Here is an 18,803-nt window from a genome sequence, read left to right on the forward strand (position 1 = left end):
GTACTATTAGTAGCAACAACCACAGAAACCATTATTGTAAATATTTCACTTTTGACTTGTAAAGAATTTATGTTAAAAAGTTTTACTCTTGTGGATTCTCTGAATCCAGATTTTATGGAGTGATTCAGATTTCAAGAACTCTCTGCCACCTCCAGACCATGTTCCAAGATTTTAGTTTCAGAATGTGGTTCTTGTCCTGAACTCCTCCCAGCCTCTCTAAAATTGAAAAGCCACAGACTAAACTAGCTCAAACTGAGGTCAAACCTCTTATGAAACATCAAGATTATGGTTTTGCTGATCAAGCCAAGCTATCGCTGGTTGGGAACTTCCAAATGAGTAAGAAAAAAAAAACATGTTAAATTTAAAAAATATGATATTAATACGGACAAAAGTCTCTGTGTACACACCTAAAAGTGCACACCCACATTCCTCTGTTGAGAAGGTAAAGCCACTCACTCACTTAACATGTGGCTGTTACATCCATGAGACAACCAAAGAATTGGTTTCTCCAACACATTATTCTAAGTACACATGGAATATGTGAGCAATAGCACAAATAATTATGTAGTAAGTGGTGAAAAGTATTTGGGCAGTTCTGTAGGAGAGCAGAGAAGAGTGAGCTCTGGGAATGGAACAGAGTTATATTTTGCAGACAGGGAGGAGATGGTCTTGGATTGCACAGTTGGTCTGTGGTGGAAAGTAGTGGATAGATGGAAAGGGCTTGTAGGCCTATTTGTGGGGTGGGACCTTGTCCTGGAAGCAGAGGGAAGCCAGCAGGGGGAAGTCAGAGCATGACAAGATTGAGGAGTCAGGAAAAGTGAATCCAAATCTGGCTGTAAGAATGATCACTCCCTTTTTTTCCACAGACGAAATACTGAAACGCTGACCATTTGTATGTCAGCCCAGATTCAGTTCGCCTAAGTTTGGGCAGAACCTGTTCAAAAGGGCTTTCTGTAAAATCATTTAAGAATTTTAGCTTTTTTGTTTAGAAAGAGGAAAATTAAAAAAAAATTCCACTATTTGTTTACCAACTCTTCATTGCTATTTAGAGTTTTTCCTCCCTTCAACCTTCTTGCTTCACTTGAAATTTATCTTTCTGTCTCTGTTTCCTACTCTGCCATAGAGGACTGGCATAGAAGATAGTGGTTTCTATCTTCTCTTCTATAACTCAAGCATTTGTCTTCCACAGACATCTTCTTTAAATGTTCCTGTCTCGGGACCCCTGGGTGGATCAGTGGTTGAGCATCTACCCTTGGCTCAGGGCGAGGTCCTAGGTCCTCAGATTGAGTCCTGCATTGGGCTCCCCAGGAGGAGCCTGCTTCTTCTTCTGCCTATGTCTCTGCTTCTCTCTCTGTGTCTCTCATGAATAAATGGATGAAAAGTTAAAAAAAAAGATGTTCCTGTCTCCTCTTGGTAGCTTCTCCTTCCTGAATATACATATATAAAAATATAGCATTTATGTAAACATAAAATTTTTGCTTAAACTATGACTATTCTTTTATTTCACTCCAAATGAGAATAGAAGCCAATAGCAATTCAGCTTTTCCAATTCTAGTTACATAATGTAATAACCAGCAACCTTAAATCTGTCTCCTAACTTGTCATATTTCTTTAAACTTGGGAGGCTTCCTTTCACTTATTCTTCCCTTTTCTGCAAGTTCTTTGGCTTTTCCACTGACTGTATTTACAACATCCATAGTTTCCAAACCCCAAATTGAGACTCACGGTCTGACAATTGGACAAAATATTTGAAAGCACAGATGTCGTTGAGGCATGTGGATTCTCTGCTGAAATTTCACCCTTTCCCCCGCTTAAATATTTTTCTTTGCTTAAGAGGCCAGATGATCTAGTTATCTGGAAGCAGAGGGAAGACTTGTAGGTGCTTGACTTATTTATTGTTTTACTCCATGCCCTGTGCCAGGAACATCTTTTTTCAGCGGTGGAGGGGGGCGGAGAGAAAGTCTGCATCTGTGTGTGGGCAGGTGGAGACACACCCACTTGGCAAGGAGGCGGCCCTGAAAGTGGGAGGGAACAGGAACCCCCGGTGCCCTCCTCCTGGGGGCAGGAGTCAGCTAACCACTGCCCACAGCACGCAGGAGCACTCACCCTGCCCCAAAGCCTTCAGAGACCAGTTCAGAGCCTTGCTTGCCTGTAAGTATCCACTTATGGGGTTGGGGGTGGGAGTATTTCCTAACTCTTTGGGGTTGCAAAGTTTGACGAATAAGGCTCTCAATCACTTAAGAAATGACCCCCCCAAAAGGAGAGAGAAATCAGGCTATTTTTTTTTTAATAATGTAATAGACTCATCCATTTATTTCAACGGGATGAATGAGCCAAACACCTGGGGTACGCTGCTGTCGGGAAGGTCTTATCAGCTCTTGGCTTTGCAGGTGACGGTGCCGGGGAAGGTGCAGTGTAAGCTACTTGCTGAGGACGGTCGGGGGACAAGTCTGCGGAGATGTGCTCCACCTCTTTCTCCTCTGTGCCAGCCAGCTCCTCCTGTTGAAAACAGCTAAGCCTGCTGTTCGGGATTCTTAGAACCGCAGCCCCAGAGGGACCTCTCTAGGGGAAAACTGACCCCACACACTGGAGCTTGGCCTGCCCACTGCAGCAGTTCTCAGGAAGTGCAAGTGTCTCCCACAACAGCATCTCTCCGAGCTTGCTTCTCCCTCCTCTGAGGAAGGGGTGAGGCCCCAGCGCTGGGGGTCCCGAGCAGCCTGAGGGTTCAGAGCCTCTGAAACCTGTCTGTGGACACCCCGGAGCACAGAGCCAGTGGAGGCGGCCAGGAGACAATCAAGAGAAAAATCTAAAATTTTCAATATCCAGAAACACACGTGGTGGCACGTTGATGTAGAGAACACCGAAGTCACTGAATAACCGTGTAACTTCTGGACCACCTTGTTCTGTCTTTCTGGTCCAGACAAGGAGGGATCGGTCCGGATCTGGGGCCTGCGGGGAATGTCCGTGGGAGCCTCAGAGGCCATTTCGCGTGGCTCTGACTCACCCTGACTCTCCCGTGAAGCGGAAAGGAGGCAACATCACACCACTCAGGTGTGGCCGGCCTTTGACCATTGTCGTGAATCCCCAGGAGTCACCACAGGCCCTTCCCGATTACTCATTTCACTTTAGCCGTGGTTCAGCTAAGACTCGGCTCAAGGAAAGCCGTAGAAGAGGAGACAGGATGAGGCGGGAAGACGAGGAAGAGGAGGGAACCAGGATGAAGGCAAAGGGAGACCTAGAGATGAAGGAGGAAGAGGTGGTCAGTGAGAAGGGAGAGCTGGTTGGCCCTTTCGTGAGCACCATGCCCACCCCTGTGCCGCACAACAAGGGGACCCGGTTTTCCGAGGTGTGGGAGTATTTCCACCTGGCCCCCGTTCGCGCCGGCCACCACCCCAACCAATATGCCACCTGTCGCCTGTGTGGCAGGCAGGTGAGTCGTGGCCCTGGGGTTAACGTGGGCACCACAGCCTTGTGGAAACATCTGAAGAGCATGCATAGAGAGGAGCTGGAGAAGACTGGCCATGGGCAGGTGGGGCAGCGCAAGGACCCGAGGCCCCAGGGGCCACAGCTCCCCGTGGGTATTGAGGGCGATTGGGCCCGGCTCCTGGAGCAGGTGGGGGCCCTGGCTCTGTGGGCCAGCCAGAGGGAAAAGGAGGTGCTTAGGAGGGAGAGGGCAGTGGAATGGCGGGAGAGGGCAGTGGAAAGGAGAGAGCGAGCCCTGGAGGAGGTAGAGAGGGCCATCCTGGAGATGAAGTGGAAGGTGAGGGCTGAGAAGGAAGCCTGTCAGAGGGAGCAAGAGCAGCCTGCCGTGGCTCATCCCTTCCATTTCGTTTAATCAGTTGGGGAGGTATCTGTTCCGAAAACACAGACTTCAGGCTCACAGCAAAGAGCCACTTTAGCTTAAGTTGAAAGTATTTTGTTTTTAAGGGAAAGCGTGCATAGTATGAGTTACTCTCAGCAGGTGTAAGTTGACCAAACACCTTTCTACAGGTTTCCTGAAGCTGTCCTGGTCAAAACTTCAAAATGTATTGACTGAAGATAAATGTTGTTTTGCCACCATGGGTCTGCGAGTTTGGGTGCAGAATGTACCATCTTGTCAGTGTTGATGAGTGAAAATAACGGGATTTATGCTCAGCACTTGGTTTGGGTGGAGGTGACGGTTCTGAGAGTTGAGGCTGGTGGGGTAGCTGGAATGTGCCTACGTGACCAGCTCACTCTAACAGGTGACACCAGGAGCAGAGCCTAGGCTTCCTGGGCCCCTGCGTTTGCACACATCCTGGTGGTGAGTTGAGAACTGGGTAGAGAGCTTGTTCTGTGGGGCCCCGCTGTGGAAGGACACCGAAGCTTGGGCCTGAGATCTTGGGACCCATCTTTCTCTTGTGCCACCTGCTCATATTAAAGCTGTGCCACCAGCAGAACCTGTCTGAATCCTGTAAATCTTTTCAACAACTTAACATATATGTAAATAGTGTGTAATCAGCACAGAGAGAATTAAAGACTTTACAACTCACTCCAATGAAATGTTAAGAACAGAGGATATAGAAACTTATTTGTAAATATTTAAAATATAATCCAACATCATATTAAGATCTGTTAAAGAGGGAGTTCATGAGGAAGAGATGAGAGAAACTCAGAAAGGAAAAGAGAGATGTAGGGAGGTGGGTGAGGAAGGAGAAACAAAGAACAGAGGCAGAAAACTAAAAAAGAAAGAAAAAGGGATAGAGAAGTGTGGCCACAGAAGAGACAGATTTCCTCCCCATCCCCCCAAAAATCACCATGCAAAGATGAGAGACCATGACTATCTAGGAGACTGAAGGACATTTTCCTAGGTCCTGAGGTCCATTTTAACACTTAAGTTGCTTTTGTTTTTGTTCCCACAGACCACTCATTCATTTGAGCAGTAGGTTTTGGATTTTATCCCTGTCTTTGAGATGTTGGCTGCATGCCCATTGTTCCCTGATTTTTTTTTAATGTTCATTTTTACAATACTCAGAGATGCTTTGAAAAAAGGGAACCTAATAGTCTAAAGGGAGAGGACAATTCTGTGGGCTGCTGAGGATATGCCTAATTTGTTCACTCAGGAGTAGAATAAAACCAACCAGCAAGGACTGTGGCCTTTGTGCTAGGGTGCGCTTTTATTTTGAATGATTCTTCTAGAATCTATTGTTTGTTTTCACTGGATTGGGGGTGGGATGAGCGGTAGTGGGAGCTGGCAGGGAGACAAGAGCTAATAAACAAACACAGTCTCTCATTAATTTGTAAATAGGCCCAAGCCCTTTATGGGTATCAACCTTCCAGAAAGTGGACAAGATCCTGGTATGTATAATAATGGCTCCTTGCCTCACTCCATCCTTAGCTGTATATGGCTCCCTTTTTAGTGCTTGTTCTAACAGCCAGATCTGTCTTCCCTGTGAGCTGTCTGTGGAACAAGCACAAGTCTAAACACAAGCTTGTGAAAAACCCAGACTGTAGTACAGGCATATAATTTCCCCTTTTTCCAGAAACCTGCCTGATATTAAAAATTTCACCTCCCATATGGTTTCCCAAAGGGGTATGGTGCCATTTTTAGGGCCCTCTCCAGCTAGGGTGAAAGCTCATAGACTCACCACTGCAAATGATGATGACCACTGGGAGTCCCATGGCTGGACCTTGGAAATCAGATCCTTATTGGGTCATAAGAAGAAAGAAAGAAAAGAAAAAAAGAAAAGAAAAGAGAAAAGATAAGAAATCAAGAAAGAAAGGAATGAGGAAGGAAGGAGGGGGAGAAAGGGAGTGAAACGAAGGAATGGTAGAAAGTTGAAAGGAGGGATGGATGGAAGGAGAAGAAAAGCAGCTCTAATACCTAATCTTAAACACACACATATACATTTGAAATGGAGTTTAAGAAGGACAAAGAGTCCACAACGTTTCAGGCTTTGCAAAATCACAATTAAATAAACAGCAACAGTTAAAATCGCCAAACAGCCACCAGAGCCATGCAGCTGAATGGTAATGTGTGCTTTTAGATTACAGTGTCTGCTTCACATCTCTTTTATGACTTTAGCTTCTCTTCATTTTCAGGCATTTTTTAATTTCTTTTTTTTTAAGATTTTATTTTTATTTATTCATGAGAGACATGAATAGAGAGAGAGAGGCAGAGACACAGGCAGAGGGAGAAGCAGGCTCCATGCAAGGAGCTGGACGTTGGGACTCGATCCCGGGTTTCCAGGATCACGCCCTGGGCTGAAGGCGGCGCTAAAATACCCTTTCAGGGATTTTTAAAAATATTTTATTTATTCACTTGACAGAGAGAGAAAGCACATAAGAAGGAGGAGCAGCAGGCAGAGGGAGAGGGAGAAGTAGGCTCCCTGTTCTGTGGGGCTCAATACCGTGACCCCGGATCCTGACCTGAGCTGAAGGCAGATGCTGAACCGACTGAGCCACCCAGGTGTCCTCAGGCATTTTTTAAAAAAGATTTATTTATTTATTTGAGAGAGAGAGAGAGAGAGAGATCATATGAACAGGGGGAGGGGCAGAGGGAGAGAAGCAGATTCAGCTGAGCCTGGAGCCTGACACAGGGCTTGATCCCAGGATTCTGAGATCATGACTGGAGCCAAAAATCAAGAGTCTGACACTTAACAAACTGAGCCAACCAGGCACCCCCTTCTCAGATATTTTAACCCCAAATATTTTTATTTCCTGTTTCATGCTAGGTAGTTATCTTTATATATTTTTTTCACCTAACTTTTGTCAAACATAATAAAGGTAGAGAGTAACGAGCATGAGACCCACAGAGATGATGGAGTTAAAGCACAAAGCAAAGCACAGGCATCAAATAAAGACATATGTGGCTCCTGGAAAGACCAAACTGTTGAGTAAACCCTGGAGTTTTCATGCATCTCTCTTGTGCCTTCTTTTGCTGCATCATCAGGGTGGGCATGCAGGGCCAGGGGCTGTGGGCTGACAGCTCTTTGGGCCAGCATCTTTTGTTCAAATACAAAGTCTGCTATGTGAAGGGGCCCGGTGGTTTCAGTTAAAGACTGTCTTTCCATGTCAGCTGTGGGGGTGACGCTGTGAGCCATGCTGGAGCCCTGGTGAAACCTGGCCCTGGAACTCACAAGAATATGACACCCACAGCTGTGACACTCTCCTTGGACAGCCCTGGCATGTCTAAGCCAAAGAAGCATCATTGTTAGAAAGTGTGGAGGCTTTTCTATTTTTTCATGAAAACCCAATGAGGCATAAACTTTATCATTTTAGTAATGCTGGAAAACATAACTGACCGAATCCCTATTACTTTAACACCAAGGGCTGCTGGTGTAGTGAATACGTAACACATAGTAGGCAGCCAATATGAGCATGTTGAATTAGTTAATTTTTTTTTTTTTATGATAGTCACACAGAGAGAAAGAGAGAGGCAGAGACACAGGCAGAGGGAGAAGCAGGCTCCATGCACCGGGAGCCTGACGTGGGATTCAATCCCAGGTCTCCAGGATCGCGCCCTGGGCCAAAGGCAGGTGCCAAACCACTGTGCCACCCAGGGATCCCAATTAGTTAATTTTTAAGGAATAAAAATGGGGTTACAAATTACCATTCATTAACTAACACTTATGGTTGCCAGATGGTAGATACTTTGCGTATGTTCTCTCATTTGATCTTTATATCACACTTGGGAGGTTGGGATCATTCTCCCGGGTCACTGATGAGGAAGCTAAGGAATCGAGGTCCCAGGGGCCAGAGTTAATAAGTGATGGAGGAGAATACAGACCCAGGGCAACTGGATTCCACAACCCATGCTCTGTTTCTTCACTATCCCACCCTGTCTCCTAAAAATCAACCACACAGGAGACTTATGAATATTTATTCAGATGAAAGGATGGTTAAAAGAGAATAGGTGAATGATTAATAGTGGGGAGGAAAGAAATATTCCCGAGACATCTATAATGTGCAATGTACTCCATTAATGTGCATAAATTTAGTTCACCTAAGAATCCTGTGAAATATTAATCCTGATAGCAGTTTTAGATGACTTAGCTGAGACTCATGGAGGTTAACTACTGGGTGAAGATATGGAGCCAGGAAGTGGTCAAATTAGGATTTGACGTTAGTTCTCTCTGCCCTTGAACCTTGGGCCCCTCTCATTACACCACCCTGCCTGGAACCAGGCATGCTAAATTCTCATCCCTGCTCTGCCCTTTATTAGTGACTCAGTCAGTTGTGTAGACTCTCTGGGCCCCAATTTCTCATCTGTAAAATGGCTGATGCCCTGCCTTTTTCAGAGGTTCACTGACATCACTGGATAAAAGCATGTGAAAGGACTTTGAAGAGTTAAGAAGCTATTAAAAATACAATAGAGACTCTAAGAATATTAAAGAAAGGAATTACTAATGTTTGGCAAAATCTTAAAAGATCCACAGGCAAGCTGTATCCTGTCGCTGGTTATGTAGAGTCAGTGAGAGATTATTCACTAATTCCCTAGGAAGGAAGGTTCTCTGACTTTGCCTAGTCAGAACCTAGGTAAGCATGTGTACAGAAGAGGAAATCTGATAGTATGTAAGAGAAAGTCCTTTTTTCTTTTTCATAGGAATTCTTGGATCCAATCTTAAGGTTCTATATCTGGATGGAATTTTTATTACCTGTAAACACTGGCACAAAGAACCTTCAAGAAATCCTTATAAGAAACAAAAATATCCATCAAACACTGTGCCATTAGATTGTTTTATTTAAAACTATTGAAATGAAGTCCACTAGTTTAATTGGAATTAATTGTGGAAGAACCAAAAATTTTAAGACTTTTTTTTATATACTCAGGACTACAACAGCAATCATCTAAGAGACGAATACATAAAATCAACAGAAGACACAAGTATATGCTCATCTGAAGCCATCCCACAGTGTTTGAGCTATGGTCTGTATGCAGCTGTCAAATTAAATGACTGACACTCAACAGGATCAGAAATCATAACTTATTTAGGGTTCTTAGGACTAGAAGAAACTAGAAGATGAGTGTAATTTTCTCTCATCCCATGTAGCAAGAAGTGTTTGAGAATTCATGGGAATATTTATTTTATAACTTGGGATTTTGAAAAGCTTGAATTAAGTCAAAGGGTCCCAAGACAGCTGATTAACACTAATAGTAATAACAATATAACGAGTATAATGTTTATTGAGAATTTAATATATGCCCTATTTATACTAAGAACTTTCTATACATGATTTCATTTAATTCTTAAGAACAACATGCAGATACCCTTCTTCTCATCTTCATATATAGAGAAAAACTGATGACAAAGATGTTGACATAATTTGCCTAATGTCACAGCCAGCAAGAACTGGCAAGTGAGCCCAGATCCCAGTGACTTGAGGCTGGGAACTACCTACAAGAAACTGAAGTCAGACGGCCCTACTCTACTCTCCTATTTCACCTGTCTTTTCTTCTACTGCCTGAGAAATAGCCAGGGTTCTGAAGGAATTACAGAAAAGCATCTTTCCTCTTGTTACTTCCAAATAAAAACTATAGGAAGGCTGGTACAGGAAATGGATTAGAGCAAATTAAATGCCAGCTGAGCAAATGCCTTATTCTTACACCAGGATTCACACTGATTTCTGTCCAAGTATTTCCTTTCTATCCTCTCTAATTTTTATTAAGGGGAAGTTTAAACAACTGAGGCTATTTTTCCAGAAAACTTAAGGACTAAGGATTAGAGATCACATGTTCTAAGAGCCCGAAGTCAGAAACTAAGGATGCCCATTCGGTTTCTAGGATTAACTCAGCTTCCCTTCTTCGGCACCAGAAATTAATTGGCTGAGGGCCAAGGAGTAAGGTCCTTTGAGAAAACATTCAGGACAATGATGCAACCCAACATCCCTTGGTAATCTATAATACCATAGATTTTCAAAGGCTTTAATGTGACTCACCTCTCCCAAGACATCCGTAGAGTTATTTTCCACGATCATGGAGATTTCTGGCTTAGCTTAAAGGCAAATAAAACATAGTTAGTGGCATTGACAGTCACCTGACCTGGCCACTAGTGTGTGTGTGTGTGTGTGTGTGTGTGTGTGTGTGTGCGCGCGCACGCACGTGCGCATGCATGAGTTCATACACATAAGATTCATCATTCATCAAATATTTATTAAATACCCACTGTGCGCCCAGCAGTATGCTAGATGCTGAGGAAAAGTCGACAGATCAACTTCACTGACCTTAAGAAATTTACATTTTCATGGAAAATACAGATCTCAGAAAACACCAGAGAATATTTCAGTGATTTTGATGTCCTGCTAGATCTTAAGTGCCTTGAAGGTCAGGCTGCTTCATTCATCTCTCTATCTCTAGCACTTAGCAGTGCCCAGCACAAAACAGACGTCGAGTACATTATGTTTAACTGAAGGGGCTTCAAGTCAGTTCTTGACGGCAGACAGAGCTGTCTATGAACCAGGGGAGGAACAGTAAGCCTGTCACAGGTGCTGTCAATGTCTGCTATACTCACTTGGCACTAACTTCTACATGTTGAAGGCCTCTCGTTGGGCACACCTATGACTACCTCCTAAGGACTTATGGGAGCACACTTAGTCCACAAGTAGGGCAAACTGGAAGTCTAGAGAGCTAATGGTGATAACAGATGGGGCGTTGGTGGATAATACCCCAACTGCCTTGCCTTTATTTGGGAGAACTCTGATGTGTGTTCTTTCAGAGTTCCCCAGTGGGAATGAGCTCTCAGCCCACGCTGCAAACTGGCACGCATGATCATATACATTTCATTATCTTCCTTCCCTTCCTCAGCTTTTCCACCCCTCTTCTGATTTCCCTTGATAAATACTTCTCAAAGAAATTAACTTTTTTTTTTTTTTCAAAGAAATTAACTTAAGTCAAATTCTGGTCTCAATGTTTTCTTCCAGGAGAACCCAAACCAAAATACACCCTAAAACACTAACAGGAGGAAGGGTATTCTGACCTCATACTAGCAACAGATACCACTGGAATGAAAGACGTGAAAGAAAGAACAGTTACTAAAAGCTGTAAAGGTACTAGAAAGACATTCCTTTTGAGGCTCAGAGCAATCAGGTTTGGGGCGTAAGAGGAGGCAGGAGCAAACCTGTGATGGCAGGCTCCCTGCTAAGGAAAGTAAAGTCAAAGGAGACTAGTGAGAGAGAGGCACGAAGTAGCAAGCAAGCTGTGGAAACTTCTGGTCTCTGGACTGTTAGAAAATGGAGGCATTATTAGGAAGAAGAAATAAGCTGGATTTAGGGCATCCAAGCTGGAGTGGGTCTGTGCTACACTTGGGTATTTATTTCAAGGTTTTCAAGTTTTTATTTTTGGCTTGTTCTATTTGAGGGATCACTGAGGGATGCTGAGTGGGTTCTGTGTAAGGTCTGTATTTTACTTCCATGCCAGGGCCACTATCGTATACACTTGGTGGCATATGCAAATAGTCTAAGGACTGGATGAGAGCGGCCAAGCACAGCCTGGCTGTCCCATTCGCTAAAGGGGAGAGCCAGAAGGCAGGGAAAATCTAATGAACAAGCAGACAGACTCTCACATTTTTGAGCATCCACTGAAAGGAGATCAAAGAAGAAACAGAGACGTAGAAACAGAGCCTACGTAGACACAAAAGGGCCATAAGAGCAAGATGTGAAAGACTGAAAAGCATTCAAGACCAAGATGGAAGTATCTACTGCCGTGAGGTATGGGGCATGGTTTAAGGGTTGACAATGCAGTTAGATCAAGTTGTGGTGCAAAAACCCTTGGTCAAATGGGACATAGTTCGCCTTAGAATCGACATTTCTTTTCACATCCTGGATGGCTGCCTTCATTGATTTGTTAAAAGTCAGGCCTGATGAGTCAGTTCCATGTTGGGTTGAAGACAGTCACGCCCCAGTAAGTGAGTGGACGGTGATATCCATGAGAGATCAACAGTCTTTCCCACTTCTTCACAGGGCACTGGTCAGGCTCCATAGGCAAACCTGATCATCAGGCATGACTGATTATCTCTTAGCCCATCCCCAGAGATGGCAGGGGGGGGGGGGGAAGAGGGCAAGCTGGAGAGAGATGTAGGAAGAGCTATAAGCAAGAGCCTTAAACTCCAGAAATTGTGACTGTAGCTGCTTCCATCTTTAGGCCCCACAGACTTTGTGTTTCCCTTAAAATACTTAATTCTCTGATCTTTAAAAATAATGCAATAAGATTCTAAGTAAAAACAAAGATTATTCACCTGTCCAGTCATTTAGAGAACTGAGGGAAAAATCTAGAAGCTCATGCCCTTAGATTTTGTGAAGTTATTTTGTTTACCTCATTTGCGAAAACAATTAGTTGCTCATCCACATCACTGTTTTCTCTTTTTGCCTTCACTTAAAAACGACTTTTAAAAAAATACAGTTCATGGTGACAAAGATTTAAAAAAAATCCAAAGCCAGGGGTTTGGATTTATTAATATTGCCATGCATCACTGAGCAAAGTAGGATTTTCACATTTCCCTCAAATTTACTCCCTGCAGAGTCTGTGCAATTTGCATGAGGCCACAGTGGATATGTCAGCTCCGCTCCACACTTCTGTGAATGCAGGGACAGAGGGCCATCCCTGCAGGCTCCTTTGAGGAGGAGCTGGCCCTGCTGGGGGTGGAGAGACCCCTGCAGTTTCTTTGGAGCTGTGTTTATCATTTTCGTTTCCTCATAGTCCCAGTTCCGCCTTCCTCCAGCAAGCAACCGAGACAATTAGACAACCAAGTAATTAGATTTTGGCAGTTATAATTAAAGAGATTTCCAGTATTCTCAGGAAACATTAGAGTTGTAAATAAGGAGCGGTCACCAGAAAACTGGCCAATCTATGGCTTTCTGTGTGATTTTATTGTATTAACTCAATCATTAGTCTTTAACTTCCTATCCTCATCCTCACCCCTACCATGAATGACAGTACCAAGGGAAACAGAGCTCTAGAATAGCTACCCTGGGGGGCTACTCTCCAGTTAAGAGGGCACTTTCTCTCCAGGGTGGAGCCAGGCAGGGGAAATGGACAGGAAGATGGCAGGGAAGTCCAGAGAACAAAAACTCTTACCAAAAACCTTGACTGTGATGGAATTCCTCAAGATTTTGCCAGGTCTGACCATAATGTGGCAGGAGAACTTCCGGTCATCATCACGGATTTGGACTGGAGAGAGGCAGAGTGTATAGTCTATACCTAGCTTGACTCTGTCTTTAAATAATGTGGAATTGCTGATGGCGTGACCTTGGGTGATACGTGTTTGCTGAATTCCATTGCCCTCCTGCTGAAGGAAACAGTTACCAGTTACTGAGCACTCAATCATGCCAGCTCTGGGCTAGATGTTCCACATGCATTAATTCATTTATATCATGGGAAAAAAGAGATGATGAATGAAGAATCAATATTTAGTATGTTACTAGAGACTCGAGATCTTTACCATTGACTTTCAGTTGACAACTAGAGTCATCCCCTCCTCACATGAATAGAAACTTGATGCTCTTCTGACTAAACTTCTCCTTCCTAACTTTCCATAAGCTGCGTATCAGGGGGTGGGATTTGGAAGGCAGTTTCATTAGCACTGGAGGCTAATGAAAGATACTAATTCTCATTTTAAGTGCAAGAATCTTGATGCTGGGCAGCCTGGGTGGCTCAGAGGTTTAGCACTGCCTTTAGCCAAGGGTGTGATCCTGGAGACCTGGGATCAAGTCCTACGTCGGGCTCCCTGCATGGAACCTGCCTCCCCCGTTGCCCTTGTCTCTGCCTCTCTCTCTCTCTCTCTCTCTCTCTCTCTCTCTCTCTCTCTCCATGTCTCTCATGAATAAATAAATAAAATCTTAAAAAAAAATCTTGATGCTAAGATGTACTGTATCAGCTTTGTTTTAAATCTTCACCTCAACTGGATGATTACAGTTGTCCTCCATCCCACCTTCCCTTTAGAAAAGGTCTCATTTTAGCTCTCCTTGGGGTCAGGACTAGGATGAGTGAAGAGGCTCCTAGGGCATAACATTTCAGGAGGCACTCACTCTCAGGGGCTTGGAAGTAGAGGGTGGGCACCTGAAAGTGACTCCTTAAATTTTGTGCGCTAGGCACCTTCTACTCATGGTCCTTACCCCTCTGGCTTTATTTCTGTATTACCTTCAAAGAGGACACCTAAAGGGTAGACTGCAAACGTTAATCTGAGTTCCACAAATCAGAGTTTATTTGAAGTACTACTTATTTGAAGTAGTTGGTTCTTCTATTCTATATCCTTTCTTGGGTGTGTGAAGTAAAGCTCCTATTGTTCATTCTTGCCATACCCAGAATTTCCAGGGACAAGATCACTATGCAGGTCAGTGTCAGTAAATGTACTAAGGGGCAGTGAGGAGGGGACTCTTCAGGGGCACAAGGGCAGAGGATGGGTTATGCCCTCATTCTTCTTTAGTATAACTCAATATTCTCAATTGAGTTGCTTTGAAAACATTCTGATGCACAAAGTCTCTCCTCTGGAGATTCTACTTCAGTTGTTCTGGGATGAGACTCAGGCTGGGGCATTTTTTTTAAAAGGTCCTCAAAGGCTCCAGGTTTGAGAACTACTGTCTAACTCTGAACAACAGATGAATCATGATGGGCAGAAATCAAGGGGAAATGAAGGGAACTAAGATGAAGAATGTTGAACAGCAACGCATTTGAAGGGGGAAGAAGTCACAAAATATTGAAAACAGAACTCTGTCCATTGAAATCTCTGGCTTAAGTCTGTTAAAAAGAAACAGATAGATTCAGAGTAGTAGAAATGGAAGGTAAGAGAGAATTCAAGAATGAGCTAGGAGCAGAAATAGTAGAAACACAAAGGCAAACCTCTTAAATAGTTCAGACAGGCATTTCCAGAATATTTAGTAGAAACTCTTCTGTAAGACATGATTCTTTAGGTGCATATGACTAGGAGTGATAATTAGCCTTACATTACAGATACATAGACAGTAAGGCTTGCAAAGAATGATACCCTGCTCAAGATTTCCTCCTGAAACAATGTACATACCTTTATCCCCCATGAAGCAGGACCTAGGGATCTGTGCTGCTATCTTCCTAATGAAGAAGCACACAGAAAACTAAAGGGAGAGAGCTCGTATCCTGGAGACAGAGGTCTTGAAAGGAGCCCTTAGTATTTATTGGGTGGTGACAGCAGAGAAGGTAGAAGGTAGTTCACTCAATGGCTGCTGATCTGGAGGCCAATAATTAAGGAAGCAGGCTCCCCCTGCAGGTCTGCACAACTGACGAACTTACACAGCTCCGGCTTCACACACAGGCTCTGTTTTTGCGAAGATCTTAGAGTTCAAAATGCTTTTTGGTCACTTAGTAAATGATTCCCAACTTGGAACATTTCCATCTGTTACTTTGTAGTGGGTAGAAAGGCAGTCAGAGCCTGAGGTTGGAGACTAGGGAGACAAAAGCTGCCTTTCCTTTGTTGTGCAGCTTCCTGTGACTGGCCAGGGTAGTTTCATTGATGGAGGAGTTATAAAGGGGGCCAAGGCAAGAACCTATACATGAATGGCCCCCTTCACAGAGCAAATGAGAGAAGAGGTGGGGAAAGAATGAGCCCAGGCAAACAATGAAATATCTAGAATTGGCAGAGGGGAAAATAATACTAATACTATGCTATAACCACTACTGAAATTTTATATTCTTATTAATCATAGCTTAAATTTATTTAGCACCTACTATGTTTTAGACATTGTGCAAAGTTTTTTCGAGTCTTACTTATTCCTTATGAAAGTCCCCAGTATACTAAGGCTAACTAACTTGTGCAAAGGTCAAGCAAAGCAAGAACGTACTTATGTCACAGAATCAAAAGTGAAAGGGAATAGAAGGGAAGGGAGAAGAAATGGGTAGGAAATATCAGAAGGGGAGACAGAACATAAAGACTCCTAACTCTGGGAAATGAACTAGGGGCGGTGGAAGGGGAGGAGAACAGGGGGTGGGGGTGAATGGGTGACGGGCACTGAGGGGGGCACTTGACAGAATGAGCATTGGGTGTTATTCTATATGTTGGCAAATTGAACACCAATAAAAAATAAATTTATTATTAAAAAATTATTTCTTACAGATTAATACCCTTAAGGATGTATTAAATAAAACACTCTCTACAATTTTATGACCTGAGAAAAATTACCAGATTGTATATTCTAGCTACTGTTATCTCTCAAAGATAAAATGTCTTGAAAGAATCTGAAGAAAATAAATTCCTGGCAAAAAGCTGTTGATATAGAAAAAGCTGTAATTCCCTAAATGGTATCAACAATAAGTTTGAGACAAGTTGATTGGGGGGAAGAAAAAAGTATTGACTAGACCTCCAGAGCATATACTTGGATTTCCCATTATGAAATGCCAAATAGTTGGGGTGTCAATAAATAAATAAACAATCTAATTTAAAAAAATAAATAAAATTTAAAAAATAAAAAAATAAAAAATATATTAATAATAATAATAATAATAATAATAAAGCACAAATGCCCAGGTCCAGGGACACTTAAGTCCCAGAGACAACATGTACTAATAAAAACCAAAACCATCACAAAACAATAAAAAGAATTTTCTTTTGATGATCTGAAATGAAAAATTTAAAAGAAATTCCAGGAAGCCAGAGGCCATTATACAAATTGCAGATTATAGAGGTGTGGGCCATTTGTTTATTGAAAGAGCTCTTTTGTGATATATTGATCCAGTTTTTGGTGGTAGGGTTCAGAGAGTATAACTCAATTCCTACCTGATAATAATGATTTTAGGCAACCTGGTCTGCTGGAAACAGATTGGTAAGAGGTATTGTACAGAGTCTTTATTTCTTACCAGTTTGTGTGTTTTTCTTGTTCTTCAAAGAAAAAAAAATTGATCACTTGAAAAAATAGTAATAAATATTTCTAAAACTTGTTGGGATTCTCAGTTGGAGCACCCATATGATTGAAAGAGGAATGCAGACTGAACTAGCTGACATGGTACACCTATGCTTGTCCTGACACTCAATACATACTCAAGTAACACAAATGCACTGTCCTCCAGCCTCACTGATGATCAGTCTTTATTTCCTAAGAATTCACCATCTGCAAGGCTAACTTAAAGAATTATGGAGAGTCATAAAATCGATCTTTTAAAGATTAACTTTTAATATGTATGGTGTACAGGTACTAGGCTAAGCTATCTAGTTTGTATTACCTTATTTATCCTTCATGATACCACCATGGGGTCAGGCTATAATCATTCCCTTTTACAGATGAGGGAACTAAAACTTAGGTAACACAGCCAAAGTCACACTGAATTCTGAGACAAAAGGAAAAACTTGTGCACCTATATGCACTTCTTATTCTCCCATATTTTGACCAAGCGGAAAAATTAATGAAAAATCTATAATTAAAAATCTATAATCTATAATTAAAAATCTAAATCTATCATTAAAAAGAATTTTTTATGACTATGTAAAGTTGTGCTCATGGGGGACATAATATCATGAAGTCCCAGAAACCACAAGCTAATTAGAAATTACTTCTCCTTGAACAGCATACCAGGGTCTCAAGACAGACAAACAACAGCCTGCCTTTATTTAAAATTTTGATATTTGGTTTATAGCACATCTCCCCTAAATTTTGGTTTTAAAAATATTTAATTAAAATATATATCTTAATCACTGATTTTGGGGCAGTCCCTTAAATTTTGCACCGAAGGAGAGGGCCTTGCTCACTTAACCTTAATTCCAGCTCCCAGGTCACACAGTTAGTAAATGGTAGAGCCAGTATTTGAAAACAACAATTTCCTCCTAAAAGTCATGCTGTTAATGATTTTGCTATATTCAGCCTCATAACAGGAGTAGAACAAACAGTCCTTGCCTTTTCTGCTTATAGTCTATTTGAGGAGAAAAATAAATTCACAAGAAAAACAAAAAAATCAGGACCCATAGAAGAGAAATAAGTGAGTAATGAAATTTTGGGCAGCAGTTGGATAAAATAATCAGCTAATGCGGGTTTGGCAGGGTCATACTGAATCATGAAAAACTCTTCCTATATGTCCCTTAATGACCTTAATGACAAAGCTTAAAATAATTTGTGAAGGCTGTTTTTGTACTAGAACCAGAATTTCCAATGAAGAAAGGAGAGCTTGGTACCTTTTGATTTAGTGATGTTATCTTATCTCCAGGCTGGCCTGAGCCATGTCAGACCTGGCTGTGTTGACCACAGTATGTGGCAGGCATTGAGCGTATAGAGCTCATTCAATAAATTTTGTTAATTATACCAACTGCTACTTCTTTTTTTTTTTAATTTTTATTTATTTATGATAGTCACAGAGAGCTAGAGAGAGAGAGAGGCAGAGACACAGGCAGAGGGAGAAGCAGGCTCCATGCACCGGGAGCCCGACGTGGGATTCGATCCCGGGTCTCCAGGATCGCACCCTGGGCCAAAGGCAGGCGCCAAACCGCTGCGCCACCCAGGGATCCCCCCAACTGCTACTTCTTTATCTCCAAACTGCTTCCTCTCTTCACATTTCTTCCATATATTTTCCATCCAGTGAGTGCTGTGAAAGCAGGCTGCTTGCAAAGCTCGCCACGTCTACTTTGTAGAGCACCGGAACAATATTTTTCCAATCATCACAATTTGTTGTCACTCTTTGTGGGTTGGCTACCACTTTATTTCTGATTACAATGAAGGCAATTAGGGACAACTGCCATCGTGTAGAGGGTGAGTTTTGTTTCTCGAATAGTTAGGCTTCCCACAGGCATGGGAAACCAACATTGTTCATAATGCCAGTTCACTTTTTACTTAAATATAAAACATTACAAATGTTAAAGAAGAATATATGGAAAAGATATATTTAAAGAGAGAATTGT

General features: G+C 42.5%; 2 protein-coding genes across 11 annotated transcripts in view; one reads left to right on the forward strand and one right to left on the reverse strand.

Annotated features, from left to right (window-relative positions):
- CD96 (CD96 molecule) overlaps nucleotides 1-18,803 on the reverse strand; it is an 86,885-nt gene that overhangs the window by 45,680 nt on the left and 22,402 nt on the right. For 6 of the 10 annotated variants that reach the window (XM_041727529.1, XM_041727523.1, XM_041727516.1 and 3 more), the window contains exons 4-5: nucleotides 13,031-13,241; nucleotides 9,898-9,953 (exon numbers count right to left, since the gene is read on the reverse strand). In XM_041727529.1, coding sequence (XP_041583463.1) covers nucleotides 9,898-9,953; nucleotides 13,031-13,241 — 267 coding nt within the window. The remainder of the gene's footprint in view (nucleotides 1-9,897; nucleotides 9,954-13,030; nucleotides 13,242-18,803) is intronic. The other 4 variants (XM_041727568.1, XM_041727540.1, XM_041727511.1 and 1 more) reach the window with 1 other exon arrangement.
- ZBED2 (zinc finger BED-type containing 2) lies at nucleotides 1,860-4,418 on the forward strand. Its single transcript, XM_041727580.1, has 2 exons — nucleotides 1,860-2,151; nucleotides 2,391-4,418. The coding sequence occupies exon 2, from the start codon at nucleotides 3,182-3,184 to the stop codon at nucleotides 3,833-3,835; it is 654 nt and encodes a 217-aa protein (XP_041583514.1). The 5' UTR covers nucleotides 1,860-2,151; nucleotides 2,391-3,181; the 3' UTR covers nucleotides 3,836-4,418.

Source organism: Vulpes lagopus, chromosome 1, assembly GCF_018345385.1.
Source record: "Vulpes lagopus strain Blue_001 chromosome 1, ASM1834538v1, whole genome shotgun sequence".
Classification (NCBI taxonomy): domain Eukaryota; kingdom Metazoa; phylum Chordata; class Mammalia; order Carnivora; family Canidae; genus Vulpes; species Vulpes lagopus.